This window comes from Etheostoma spectabile, chromosome 5 (genome assembly GCF_008692095.1).
Source record: "Etheostoma spectabile isolate EspeVRDwgs_2016 chromosome 5, UIUC_Espe_1.0, whole genome shotgun sequence".
NCBI classification, from domain to species: domain Eukaryota; kingdom Metazoa; phylum Chordata; class Actinopteri; order Perciformes; family Percidae; genus Etheostoma; species Etheostoma spectabile.
Window position 1 is genome coordinate 25,047,871 of NC_045737.1, and position 14,981 is coordinate 25,062,851.

At 39.3% G+C, this 14,981-nt stretch overlaps 1 protein-coding gene across 1 annotated transcript in view; it reads right to left on the minus strand.

Moving 5' to 3' along the window:
• Positions 1-366: 366 nt before the first annotated feature.
• Positions 367-14,981, minus strand: part of araf (A-Raf proto-oncogene, serine/threonine kinase) — a 22,838-nt gene continuing 8,223 nt past the window's right edge. The window contains exons 11-16 of the mRNA XM_032516629.1: positions 11,257-11,433; positions 10,866-10,912; positions 10,278-10,396; positions 9,113-9,244; positions 5,880-6,014; positions 367-5,481 (exon numbers count right to left, since the gene is read on the minus strand). Coding sequence (XP_032372520.1) covers positions 5,341-5,481; positions 5,880-6,014; positions 9,113-9,244; positions 10,278-10,396; positions 10,866-10,912; positions 11,257-11,433 — 751 coding nt within the window. The 3' untranslated portion in view covers positions 367-5,340. The remainder of the gene's footprint in view (positions 5,482-5,879; positions 6,015-9,112; positions 9,245-10,277; positions 10,397-10,865; positions 10,913-11,256; positions 11,434-14,981) is intronic.

Genomic DNA, 14,981 nt, shown 5'->3' on the forward strand with positions numbered 1-14,981 from the left:
AATCACCACCCAAAACATCACCTTCACAGCTGCTGCAAGTCCATTTACACTCCAGCGTGACCCTAAAACCCATATGACTCAGTAGTATCATAAAGCCAATACTGCCAAGATTACCAATTACACCAGAGAGCAGTACACTTTGTATTGATCAACTCCAAAGAGAAGTAACAACCACTGCTACAAGGAATAGAACATGTGACCAACATTCATAAAGAAAACTTTGACTAATACAATAGATTATTAAATAAACAAAATCAAGAATAAAATGTGTACGGGCTATAACGGGCTCAAGTCAAAAATGCTGAAAGTAGATAGCTCTTCCTTCACTCCTTAGCAGTTTTTACCCAACAAGTCAGGACAAGAAGATGTTTTGATGAAAAAGAGGGACCGTACTGACTGGCTACCAGATATGAATCTGTGACAGGAACCTGTATTCAACCTAAAAGCACTATCCTGCTCATAGTATGGATGCACTTAACCGTCAACTGTCATTTAAGAGGAAGAAAAAGGTTCTGTGTATGTCATTTAAATGTACAACTTTGAATTGTTCATACCCATACAGTACGTTTCATTGAAGACTACATCCCTTTTTAATGGAATTCCATTGCTAGGCAACAGCCTGGCCCCCTGTTAACTTCCCTTCAGTTGATGTCATTCACATACACTGCAACAGGAAATCCACATGGGCCCAATTAGAAGGCTGTGAAAACGTCATTCATTATTGCACCCTGAAGCAGTATACACCTGAGCTTTGAACGGTGCCTTAAACACAATCCTGAACAAAATAAACCTAAGCAAGGAACCAAAGTGTGTCAATGAGTCAATTTACCATGTTAGCCAAAGGACAACAAAAAAAATTAGTTATTATATTCCAAATATAATATTCCAAAATTTGATACAGGTCATATAACCAGCATACTCCAATTGGATATTGAGAATAAGGCCTTTTTCCAAATACAGCATTTTCCAATTATGACATGTTGGATATTCCGGTATTATTTGGGTTTTAGAAACATTCTTTGGACATATATACAGCGTATTCAGAATATGCATCTCAATCAGGGTTTGTACCCCAGTTTACAGCGTCTTGCCTATTTACGGCTTATGGTCAGCTTTGTGCGTTGCTATAGGATCTGTCCACAAACCAACCAGCCAATAGTTTGCAAGGCTGCAGACCCAATAAAAAGAAACACAGCTACCTTTAAACATTATCAAAGACTCAAATGTCAACAGGTTTTTGGATATGCGCACGCGTCGCTACATCGACCTTTCCAAGAAGCTGGTTGAAGGAATGAAGGAGGGACGCTGTGTTCGCACTGTCTGCCACCTAGTGCTGGGCGGTATACCGGTTCACACCGAATGCCGATGTATATTTTCGTCATGATATGAATTTTTAAAGTATACCCCCACATCGGTGCATATGATTCGGAACGCTACACCATGCAACACTGTTTCAGACAGACCCTTTTCAATGTAAAATGCATGGTGCGACTGGAGGCTCTGGTGAAGATGGATAGGATAGACATTGAAAGTTACTTGTGGCAAAAAGAGGAGCCATGTCCGTTACGAAGAGGTTTTTAGGTTAAAAAAAAAACAAAACAATTGTGCTATCTGTACTCGTCGCTAACGTTAGTCAGCCGTGCTGATGTTAAGACTTGTCTCTTCAAGCCTGCATGCAGCGGAGCTACACAATAACAATCAACCTACAGTCCCACTACAGATCATCAAGAAAGACTGGTTCAGAGCAATGATTAAAAACTGGATTTAAGATGTCTTACCTTGCCCAAATACTTCCGCCAAACCACTAACGTTAGTCAAACACTGAAGCAAGCCGACAGCGGAGCTACACCCACTTTTATACAACAACCTAACATTACATGTGGTCAAGGTAGTGTTTAAACAGCAAATTTACAACTATTTTGTTTTGAAAAGGAAGCATGTCAAAGTTGTTATGTGTATTTATTTATTTAATTTAAGTTTATTTTACTACTTTGTAATTTGTACAAATAAAAAATTGTCGAAACTTTTAGTAAACATGATGATATTGAAAGGTTTCTTTTTATATTCTGACAGTACTGAATACTGACAGCTAAATAACCCTATACAAAGACCCAGTCAAGCAAAAGAGAGAAAATACTGTGATATACCGTGAAACTGCCAGAATCTTAAAAAATACCGTGATACAAATGTTTGGTCATACCGCCCAGCACTACTGCCACCGCTGGTAAACTTTGTAAATTTTGCACGGCTACATGGAAATTTTTTGAAAACAAGGGCAAAAACCAGACTATTATGTGCATGTAAACATTACTGACAACTTTCTAACCCAAAGCACAGAAGGCTGGTTTGCAAACAGGTTTGCAAACAGCCTCTACAAATGAATTACTTAAGTTATAGAAGCGTCCAAAAACATGCAAGCATTTGATTTTATGAATCTCACAGAAGCCATTTGCCACACCTAATTATTGTGATATCCTGGCTATAAACAGATTTCCATGCCCTCATTTAAAAATCTAACTTAGCGCTGCCTGCAAAAAAAAAAAAAAAATACTATTTTGAAGTTTTCAATGGCAACTAGTCATCAATAACTGAAAGACAAAGACAAGGCTTAAAATCTAGAATCCAACGATTAGCGTATGCTTGCACTACTCTTTGGAGTTAGGGTGAAACAGAAATTCATTAATGGCACTCAACTGGCAGTACATACATGAATATGGGATGATTGACAAGCCCAAATTCATGATTTGCTGTGTTTATATCGTCCTGTCAATGGCTCATTGCATGAGTAGAAACTGATCTCAATTTGTAAAAAAAAACTTTTTGTAAAAATGCAAGTTTCCTTTATTTTAAAATACATTTTTGAAGGAGAGATGCTTTTTTTAATATTTTGGAACTGAGATCAGTTTATACTCATGCAATGAGCCCTCAACACGATGATATAAACACAATGCACCCAGAATTATCAAGGAGCACTTGTCGAATACAAGATCGATCCAGCTGCGCTTCCACTCCTTTGTCTGCACATCTATGATCTAAACTCTCATTCAGATTTTGAAGGCCTCACTCCCAAATGCTTGCTTAATCATCTAGAGCATCTGAAACTCGCGGGCGGTCTAGTTTTGCGTTGCCAAACCCATCTCAACAGAGCTGTGTCACCGCTGGAGTATGGTCTGGCTGCATCTGTTAACATTCGCTTGTTGGGGAGTAAGTGCTCAGGGTGGTTTGTATTTTCATAGACCAATCAAAATCTTCTTAGGTGGCGCTAAGCTCCTAATGCATTTTAAGCATACTGAATTGTTTTAAAGTATTAGCATAACTTTAATTTCACTTCTCACACCTCCCACAATGCGTCCAAATTGGAAGAACTCATTTAACAAAGTTACTCACGGTGTCAATGCAACCTCAACAGCTACAGTACCAGTTTAAGTGTAATAAGTGTGAAATAGCAACCTGCGGCTAATCCATGGTGCAGTGTTTGAGAGCATTAAGAATAAACTTTTAAGACTAGACTGTGCAGAAGACTTGTTAAAGCGATGTGCCATGGGGGTGCATTTCAGTCCCAGTATGTCTCGTCTCTGAGGTGCAGAAAAAAGCAGAAACAGAAAATACATTATATGTAGCAGCCATCCAACTAACCACTTAGAATGCACTATGGTCTGTCAACCGCTCTGTAGGCTAAAAATTATCATTTAAAAAAAGAAAACCACGTAAAAGCCCGTCATCTACAATCTGGAGCATGATGACATTCTGGTAAAACTCGAGTGTTAACGTGTTTAAGTCAGCGTGTATTAGGGGCAGACCATTAAAGTGAGCTGATTTTACACATGATTTCAATGTTGCAGTAAAAGTAGTTGCCATAGAATTGATCAATACTATGCTTTCTGACTACTGAGAGCCCTTAACCTTATCTATCCTAATACAATTATTTCTATCTGCAACAGAATCGGTTATTAATGTAAAGTTCCTGAACTGGAAAAAATAAAATGCTTGGGCAAATTGTTAAACCTTGTATTTTGGAATCTTAGAAATGTTAAATATCAGAATGACAAATTAAATCATCAGACATGCCCTTTTTTGTAACGTACACTGCAAAAATGTTGGTCCTAACAATTTAATCCTGTATTCAGACGGAACTTATATACAAGCTGAAAGAAAACCCAGTGGGGTAAGGTAAATAATCTTACAAGTAACTTTTAGCTGATTAATTAACTAACTAATGTTCTTCAAAGTAGTGTGAAACCAGATGAACTTGGCCTGTTGTTGCCTTGCTGAGTTAACTGTTCAACTTTCACATGTCAAATGCTCTTTTTTTGAGTTCGTTGCAACATCAATGGAAACTCGGGTTTAAAAAGAGCTTAAACTTTGAGTATGTCCATCCAAATTAGATTCTTATTAGATAGTTATTCTGAGGTGTTAAGGAAATGTAATTTTGATTTGCAACTAGCCTGTCGCTGCTATACAGCATGTGCAGAGACCCTTTCACCAAATTAACTATTCTTTTTTTATTTTTAACTAGACCTTTGTGCATAGTTTAGTGTTTGAGGTTGCCCATCTATTCTAGGCTTCCAAAAGGTTGAGTTCTCTCTTCCTCTGCCTCCTCTTGTTAATTTGTTATTTTGGTTAAATACAACAAAAATTCTAGCACTGAAATATTTGCAAAAGCAGCAGAATGTGGGAGGGTCGCACTAAAACAAAATTACTTATCTTTTAAAAAGGACTCCCAAACAGGCACTGTGTTTGCTTTCAAATCACTAGCATCACATGTCAGATCTCCCATCGCATGTGAATAAAAGGCTAACTAAAAGGGACACATGAAAACTGAGCATTTGAAATATGTAAGCTGATCAGGTGACCTGAACCAGCAGATCCAGTAATATGGCTGTTGAACCGATTTAAATATTTTGACTATGATCACAGTGCTTCTTAAAAGGTCTGAGTAAGACTTTTTTACTACTGAAAATGGGTAACGCAATTTTGCAGGGTATGTGCAATACATGTCTTCTTTTACCATTTCCTCAAAACAATTTAAATGCCTCTTAGTAGGTCAGAGTATGTAATGCAAACTGTTTGATGATTTTTCTCAAATAGACTGAATAGAGGCATTTTAACATCCTATTAGATACAGTGGACAGTTATTTCACTTGGGCAGATCTTTGTCAAGTGTACAAAGGAAAAGAACATTCACTATCAGTCTTAACAGTGTGTTGCTAATATTTCTGCAGTTACTGAGTTTGCGTTGAGTGCGGCAGCTCCAGGGCTCTGGGGGGCAGGGAGTGAGTTGGGGCTTGTGGTCTGGTTTTGGACAGTGTGACGACCTCTCTGTCCCATGCTGTTGGGGGCTTAGAGGGGCATCAGCCTGGTGGTGTGGAACAAAAGGGGGTTCAGGTCCTCCGCATGCACGGCCCGATGGAGCGATGGCTCGGAGCGACTTCGCTCAATTTTTGGCAGCAGATCTTGAACCTGCTCAATGGCTACCAGGATCTGAAGAAGGAAAACCAAATGTAAATGCAATTATCAGTATTGTTTGAAATAACAACTTGATGGACAAAGAGGACTTTTTTTGAATTAAGATTGTATGGAGCACTCATCCTTGCATCTAAGATATGCCAGATGAAACTCCAGGTAGTGGCCGTTTTAACACTTGCACGGACAACGCCAAAAGGCTTTCTCACACCACAAATCCATAGGATTAAAGCCACTGTGTAACATTTCTGACTTTGGTGGCCTCCAGTGCCACCCCTAACACCCCTTGAAACAAGGCAGTATATCACTGCTTCTTCAGTTTATAATAGATAATAATACAGTTTTTTGAGCCGAGTTGGGTTTGTGCTATTCTATGGAATACCTTTTAGTACATGGGTAACCTATACACTACTCACCTGTGGAAACAGGGGCCTCTCATCGCGTTTGAACTTCAGGCAGTCAATGATAAGCCTTTTCATTGACTTGGGCGAGGTACTAGACAGCTTACTGAGGTCTGGAGACAAGTAACCACGTCCAACCATAAAGATTATCTGAAAAAAAACAAAGAAGAAATTGTTGCTGCAATCTGAGAGTGTTGTTCATGTAGGGTGAATAACGTCTACAACTATACCAGACCCTATTTTGTGCTTGAAGCTTCGGTTTATCAACGGCAAATATTTAAAGTTTACCCCCCATGAGTGGGCGGGGTAATTTGCTGCAGTGTTGAGCTGAGTCGGTAGTGTCACTTAAATGGCCCGCTTGTGTGACGTCTTGTTGTGTTCTTTAACCAGCATGACTAGACTTTTTATTTCAAAATTATGGATTTTTGTCAGGTCGTTTAAAGATCTCAACATTTTTGACCGCACTAATTTCACAGAGAAAGAAAAGAGACAGAGGGACTGTGCTGTGTTGTTACAGGAAACTTTGGCAGCTTTTTGCAGCAGGCGTTTAAAATAAATGGAAAGAACTGCGTTTTTGCCCGACTGATAACTGACACTGTGCATGAATGCATGCTCTGCAGCGTCTCACTAGAGCTGTGGCATGTTGTCCGGCTGTACACCTTTATCAAATCGCCTGGCTACAGTAAAACATTCAGACATCTACACACATCACACTGCTCGCCTGTAACTCAACATTTTTCCATTCTTGGCTGAGAAGGATGACATAGCACAGCAGTTATATCACTTAATATGTCCAAATAAACACATTTTGGTGCGGTGAAAACATTAGCTTTCTGTGATTACTAGGCCAATAGCATTAAAGGAGTTTGATTATGGAGCGATAGTTAAATGTTTAATCAACATTGGTTCCAGTGCAATAGGGACTTATTTGAGCTTCCACCCTGCTGATGGAACATCATCAGCATCAGACGATGTTTTCACATGTTATGTGCAACATTTGCCAACAATCAAGTAGAGTCTCACAGCTAATTTGAACCCCTCAGCAAATGTCCATGAATTCCTTTGCTGGTTCATTAGGCCTGTTGCCAGATAAGTAGGACTATATATTTTATTTATCCATTTTTGTGTTTTATTTATGTATTTGTTAACTGTGTGTTTTGTTGAAAGTTTTATTAAGTAATTGCTAAAGCATTTCTACAGTTTTGTGTTTGTAACATTCAAAAATTTTAATTTTGACTAAAAGACTTTAATTTTTCCTGTAAACGCTTATTGGTTTAAGATACCGGTTACTGGTTTCATTAACTACTAATAATTGGTATCGGCCCAGAAAAAACAGCAGGGTTGACTCCTACAACACAGGTATATGAAGGAATGGAGCTTTCAAACCCTAATATACTGGGACATGGTGAAATCATTATTAAACCTGAAATAAACAACTTATCACCTTGGATGAACAACCAAAATAAAATTAGCTGAATGACTTAATGAAAGTTTGACTTAAAAAATGGGACATGTGTGGCAGTCTCTGCTAGACACTGATACCACCTGCTGGCTGAAAGTGGATCCACCTAGTAATCAGCATCTTCTCAGTAGGGTATGCAGTGTGCACTAATAAGTCCACAGGCCCAGGCAGACTGCCAACTTCTTTGCTCAAAAGAAAACTTAAATTTTTGGAAGAAATCAATCATAACACAAGTGCCTAAAAAGCCCTGTTTCACAGTGATTAATGATTTTCGCACTGTAGCTTTGACCTTGATTATCATTAAATGCTCCGAGACATTTGTAGTGGCCCTGCTCAAAAAAGAGGTGGAGCCAATGTTAGATACCTATCAATTTATCTATAAGCATGAGCACAGAAATGAAGACGCCATCCTCAGCATTTCATACTTTATCTATAAGCACCATTACACAAAAGCCTGTGCTGAAATTGTATTTATTGATTTTAGTTTAACAGTTAATATTGTGAAACCCTGCTTTCTTTTACAGAAGATGAAGGATATTAGTGTAACACTATCCTGATCATGGTCTGAAATGTGTCCGTGTACTATTTGACTTGCCGGCAAAGTTGGAGGGTAGATGAAAAAGTCCACCGGCCAAGCATACTTTGTACCAGAGATTCCTTGATTTAGAGGGAGACTTTAATTCTCTTAACAAATAAGAGACAGCAAGTGATAATCAATGGAATGCTGTTGGAGACCAAACAGCAATATGGGTCCCACAAGGTTATTAATTTCACCCCATTACTACAGGTAAGTACACCCCAATAATTATATTCAAAAATTCCCTGATAATACTGAGATTTTGAGATTTCTCCAAAAGGACATACACCCGTCAGTGTACCACAATAAGATTAGACACAGTGAATAAGGGGTGTGACACCAAGCATCTCATTCTAAATGTCAACACAGGAGATTGTCTTTGGCCTGAGGAAGCAGACTGACCATGAGCAAGTGTTCATCAAAAACCAAAACAATCAATCATTCGGGTGTCCCCGTACAAATACTTAGGTGTCTCTGCAGACAACCTTTGCTGGAGCCACCCACACACATTCGTAACCTGTGCAATAAACTGCAGCAGAGCCATTAGATACCAAATAACAGCATGGATTGAGCCTGTACGAGAAGACAGTCATGAAACAAGCAACCATATCACTCAACATCCCCTATTTTCTGACTAAAAAGCTCTGTCATCAGGAAGAAGTCTCTGTGTGCCAAAGTGCAAATCAATGTTTGAAGCTGTCTTTTGTTTCAGCTTCCACCAAGCTGCTGAACTCCACTAAATCCTAATGCAATAAAGCGATGTGCAATAAAAACACAAGCATGTTCTTTTAAGCTGCTGTGTTGTCAATGTCAAATGTCTCTTATGTTTTAAGATGTTTTCTGTTGTTTAATCAACGTTTTTAAGTAAAGCAACAGACTGTAGCACTGTGCCTAAGACAAATTTCTCAGCAACTCATGGCGATAGACATTTAGTATCTGGTGCCGTCAGTCACCACCAAGCATGTAACCCAAATACAACTGCCACCCTAACTCAGTAGTGTATATATTTGGCTATTAGATGATAATGGGATTTGATAGACAGCTGTACCGCATGATTGTAAATTGTGTTCTCAACTGGTATAAACACCAGAGAAGGTAAAAGTGCAAGCACTTCATTATGTCTGGCAACACTTTCTATAAGACTATCCAGATTCTGTGCTTTAGACTGTCAGTGTTGTGTAAACTCAAAGAGGAGTAGTGTCCTGTTACCTGGTCTCTGTTGTTGATAATGGAGTAAGGCAGGGTCCCTGACATCAGCTCATACAGCACTACTCCGTAGCCGTACACGTCAGACTGGAACGTATATGGGTTGCTGTCCTGCATTCGGATCACCTCAGGAGCCTCAGTAAAAAATAGGAAAAAGACACACTGAGCACTAAACTGGCTTTACATTATATAGTATTATTATTGAGTTACTGTAATGTTTTTTTGTTTGTTATTATGCCAGCACAGCATGACATAATGTGTGGTACATTGTGTAAGGACTTAAAAGAAAGGAAACAGCCCAAAACAAACAGGTTCTTGTGATGAAAACCGGCTATCGTTATATTCAGTCCCGGTTAATGGGAAAATTTAACTGAACCAATGAAATTGTATGCCGCATCTAACACCTGTAAAACATAATTTCATGTAAAAGTTTGACTGAATATTCGTAGGACAAAGAGCAGCCTTACTGATACTAAAGTTGCTCTATCCAAATAAAATTAGTTAAATAATTAACACAATTTAGGTGGCCAAGTATGGCTGGCTGATGAAGGAAGCTATACTATGTTATAAGAGAGCTTAAAACAGGTAAACAGATGGATAATATTGAGAGAGTCTGGCTAGTCTGGCATAAGCTTTCTGTTAATATTAAAGTTGAGTTCACTGTTTTGCACTCTAAATGATTGGATGTATTTTCATTAAATTATTATTATTGGTGGATTACCACGGTGTGGAAACCATATGTTTAATCCTTCCCATCTTAATCTGTGTCTCCTGAAGTTGTCGTGCAGGCGCAAAGTATTGCCTCCAACATGCGTTTCTTTAGGTTTGAATCATGGCGGGAGGAGAAGACAGCACTAAGGACATTTATTAGCCCTCTAAGAAGACTAAGTCTGAAGCATGGGCATATTTTGGTTATTATGAGAATGCCGAAGGACAGTAGATTGAAGATAGATATTCTGTCTAAAGAACGTGCATTAAAAAAAGTTGTTACTAAAGTCATTGAACACACTTTTACAAATACCGCAATAATACCAAAAACTGTGATAATTTTGGTCACTATAACCTACGTTTACCTCTATAGTCCATAGTTTTGTAATTACTACAGTCTATTTATTGGCTGTCTCTTTGTGAAATCAAAGTAATCATATACAGTAAAAGAGAGGCTTACCATCCACAGAATGGATCCACTGGGCTGTTCTACTTGTTGAGAGCCGCTCCACCGAGACTTCACTGTGGCCAAGCCAAAGTCACCAATCTTAACAGTCCAGCCCTCATGGAGAAAAATATCTAGTAGCAGTGCTCAGGAAATGTTACAAATGCCTGGCGTACACGTTCATGTTATTATTTACCACAAAAACTTCTAACAAGCAGGAAATTATAAAAAGTGAAATGTGTAAACTACCCAAAGAACACAATGGAAGGGATTTTTACTTCCCAAATGGCAGTCAGCATCAATTTGATCAACAAAACCTCAACAGATTTTACAGATTTCACATTCAAAAGGTCATGGTTGCCTGTTCTGTATGTCACGGTCCTGCTGCAATGCAACAAGTTTTATACTGTTCACCCAAACGGATGCTACCAACCTCCAACATTCTTAGAGCTGCATTCAAATCATTGCTTCATTTCAAAGCATAAAGCTTCGCTGGCTACAGAACATGTAAATTTGCCATTGTGGTTGTGTCTACAGTGATAAATGCACAAAATCCTACATAGATACATTGTTAAAAGATAACATTGGACAATAAGAGGATACTGTTTGATTTCAGATCTCGATGAATTATGTTCTTCGCGTGAAGATAACTGAAAGAAAAAAAAAAATTCAAAATCACTGATTTAAAGAAATGAAGAGCCCCAAATTTAGACAAGGCTGGACTCCTGCACAATATTATGTGTCAAGCCATTAGCTTTCTCTGAGACTCTCCTACAGTCTTTACCCTTACCATTACTGCCTCCTGCACTTATACTATCAAATCACACTTTTCCCTTCATAGCTGAAACAAGTTAAACATTTACACAGATTGAGGCAAAATAAAAGCGTTTACAAAGAACAAAACACTGGATCAAATCAACACTTCACGTTTAAAATGGGTGTCAGCAGTGAGTAAGGGGTGATAATAAAATGGAATCTAGCAGTTAAGTCTTACTCCATGCCCTGTGCTGTTTGTCTGGCCACATCAATGCGACGCATAGTGTCAAACTTGGATTCTGTGACATGCAGATGGCGGTACAGGCTGCTGCCTTCACACCACTGTGTGATGATGGCAAAGTTAGGCTTAGTCATATAGCCCATGAACAGCAGGATGTTGACGTGGCGGGTCTTCCTGCAGAGAACAGAAATAGAGTCAAAAATTAGGGTAACAATACACCAAACCCATGATTTTGTTTGAGCCACGATTCTATACAAACCTTGATTATTAGGAGAGTTATACTCAGTAAACATAATTCAACTCTTTTCCGCCACATGGCATCGTTTTGTCATTGATTACACGCCACTTTGCAACACAGTAATATAACCCCAGATACCGTATTTATTGATATTGATTGATTTCAATTGATCCAACACCAAAGATTTTTTTGTACCTTAAAATAATGTTTCCAAAATCGTTTCAGTGGTTCATTAACTCGTTCAAATGAGACATATGAATAATGGTAATGTAATGGACAAATCCGCTTCCAACCTGTAGTGGGACCAAAGAGGAGAAGTGCTTTGTGCCTACTGTAAAGGTGTTGGTTAACAAGTAGCTAATGCTTTGTCTACAACATAGAGCCAATTCTTGCTGGGTAACATAGGATTATGACATCGTTCAACATGCTCAGTTATTTTTAGTGCTATTGTTGTGTCACTCTCCCGGCGCAGCAAGGCTTCAGTTGGGATGAGAGCTGACAACAGCCCCAGCCCAGGGACACATCCAGTCAGCCCCCAGCCAGCCCAGTCACCACTTAACTCCGATGCTAAGGACGCTAACAGCAGTTTACTGAACTGTTGGGAAACGGACCAAGGCACCAGAGTTAGAACAGCGGCCATTCGTATTGTCGTTCATATCAATTACCACATTTAGTTCCCAAATTTGTGGTGATTTCACAGAGACTGCATAAGTCGCCATGTTGGGGATTCACTTCGGAACTGCCCAACAGCATTGTTGGTCACAAATAAAGTGTGTGAAAACAGATGCAAAGTAACATTCTCTGGAGAACCAGAGTTAATAGGCGCAGCTCAGAATACATGATTCATGACAAGTTGCATTCTTAAATGGCGTTTTTCCACTGCTGGTAACAGCTCAAATCGTCTCGTCTCTACTCGACGCACTCTGCATCCGTTTTCCATTGCAGATTGAGTGACACCTCAGGGTGGCTGGTCACCATAGCTACGCGGGATGATGTAATTTTCAACGCGACTCACAACAGCACGTTGGCCACTTGCCACAGCCAGAAGAATTTTTTTGTTTCAAAAGCAGCTGAAGCAAGCAACAAAAATCACCACTGAAAAAAAAACAGGAGTTCGGGAATTCCTACGGAGTTCAGACGTCGACATGACTATTGTTCGCCAACACAAAAGGGTAAGTTAAGTTTCCTGGTAACGTTAGCTAACATTTGCATGTGTCAAGGGTCACAGTCAGTATTTAATAAAGTATTTAATAGAGTACATGAACTTTAGCAACCATGATTACACACCAGAATACGTATGCTGTGTACTGTTTGTGTTTCAGAGCATTCACGCTTTGCAAAATTGCCGCCGCAGACCGTCGGGTGGGCGTTCGATGTACAACTGGTTAAATCTCTGGTTCTGACCTGCTGTGCTTTGTATAATCTTTATGAGAATCATGGAGAAGCTTATGACAATGACTGGGATGCATGTGGGACGGCAGAGCCGGTGGTGACACCGTCACGGGGTGCAGAGGAAGAAGACCGGGATGTACGGGAGGGTTTGATGCGCTACTTGAATAGCTAAATAAAAACTTTTCTCTGACTTGTTTTTTTAAAAGTAACAGTGTGCAATATTGGAAACGACATGCAAAAGCCCCTAATAGCCTTTAATATTGAAAAGTTGAAAAGTGAGAAGAGTTCAGAGAGTAGATAATCTGGTGTCTGGCTAGATTTTCTTTTTTTTTTTTTTTTAAATGTCGCGTTTGTTCTGGACACACACTCCGCACTCTTGTTTGCTAAAAACGCAGTGATCCGACCAACCACTAGTCTGCAGGTTTCCACGTCACCGTTTGGTATCGCCTCAGGTTGCTTGGAACCTCGATTGAGGACCTGGTAGCAGGTCCAAGGGACTTTTTTTCGTAATGGAAAACCAAAAAAGGCAAGTAGAATCAAGGGGAGTCGAGTAGATACCACGCAGTGGAAAAGCACCAAAAGTGAACATAGGCTAGCGCCTAACTCAAAACAGACAATGGTGTTGGTAATTATGCTCTATTAGTCCATATGCCCACTGAAAAAAAATCTTTAGGAGTTTTTCAGCCAGTAGCATGGCTTGAGATTACTATTTAGGCCTATGTTGCAAAGACTACAGCAGCCACATGTTGACATTCGAATAGGTGCTGCAGTATCTGCAGCAACTGATACCATCCTGGATCAAAACAAAAGGGCTTACAGTTTGAGCATACAAACCACAAAAAGGCCCAAAAATGCTAACTGAATTAAATAATATGATGCCATATGAACTATGGTTAATGCAATTCTTATTGATGTGCAAGTGTCATGTGAGTTGTTACTTCAGTACATTTCAAGAACAAATATAACTGGGACCAATTAATAAAATAGCAGATGTACATTTCATATCCAGGAATTCACATTATATACACTAAGTGGTAGGAAACTCTAGTAACTAGTACTCCAACAATATCTACAAGTTGCTAAATATCCATTACTGAAAGGTTTCTTTGTTAGTATCTCTGCCATGCGTAAGCCTGGAAGGGATCGTGCTTTTGATTCTGTCTGTGTGTGGGTATCTGTCTGTCTGCAGCTAATCTCTAGGCTCTTATGGTTGTGATCTACAATTTTTTGAAATAAACTATTTTATTGACTCCTCTGACTTAGACAGTCATTGACTGCAACATTTACAAAAGGCATTCAGTGTAGGTACCTTGATTGCTGTTGGCAAGCACATTTTCCTGTCGTGTTTACCAAGATGCATCATATTATGTATCGCCACCATAAAGTGAGGACTTAACCTACAAAATGGCATTTCAGCAGCTGCGTCCAGTAATATGGAGATTATGTCCAGACAGACGGACAGACCAAATGCATGATCTTGGCGCAGTGGCATAACAAGCCAACACAAGATTATGAACGCGGGCCACCATACTACAGCACGTGGCGGTAAAATGTACAGTTTGGCAGGACAGTCTGAAATGTTTTGCAAGGTCTTTCGCTTTTGAGTAACACACGTGTCTCGTTTGTTCACGAGTGCCCATGATTGGCCCAGGCCATAAGAACCGCTTACCCTGCTTACCGATAGTTACGCGTCTTTCCTGGTGTATAACAGTAGCCCACTAACATGAAAGCTATAGGCACATTGCTGATAGGAATGCACCGATCTAATACCATTATCGGGACAATACTGACTCAAACAGCTGGACTGGGTATTGGTGACAATGGTGCCAATGTACATAATACAAATTTTACATCTGATTAAACAACTAATTTCGTTGAGTATTTTTAGTATAGCACCTTTCACTAAATTTTTGCTAATGGGTACTTATCCTTGAGAACTATATTCTAAAACTCTTTCCATTTCTCACTGTAACTAATTACTTTTTTCCAGTAACAAGCACAACACTGTTGACCATACACAGTCCAGCCATCTACTTGGTTTCGACCTACTCTTTTTTTTTTTTTTTTACTGATAAAAAGTGTCATCTATATT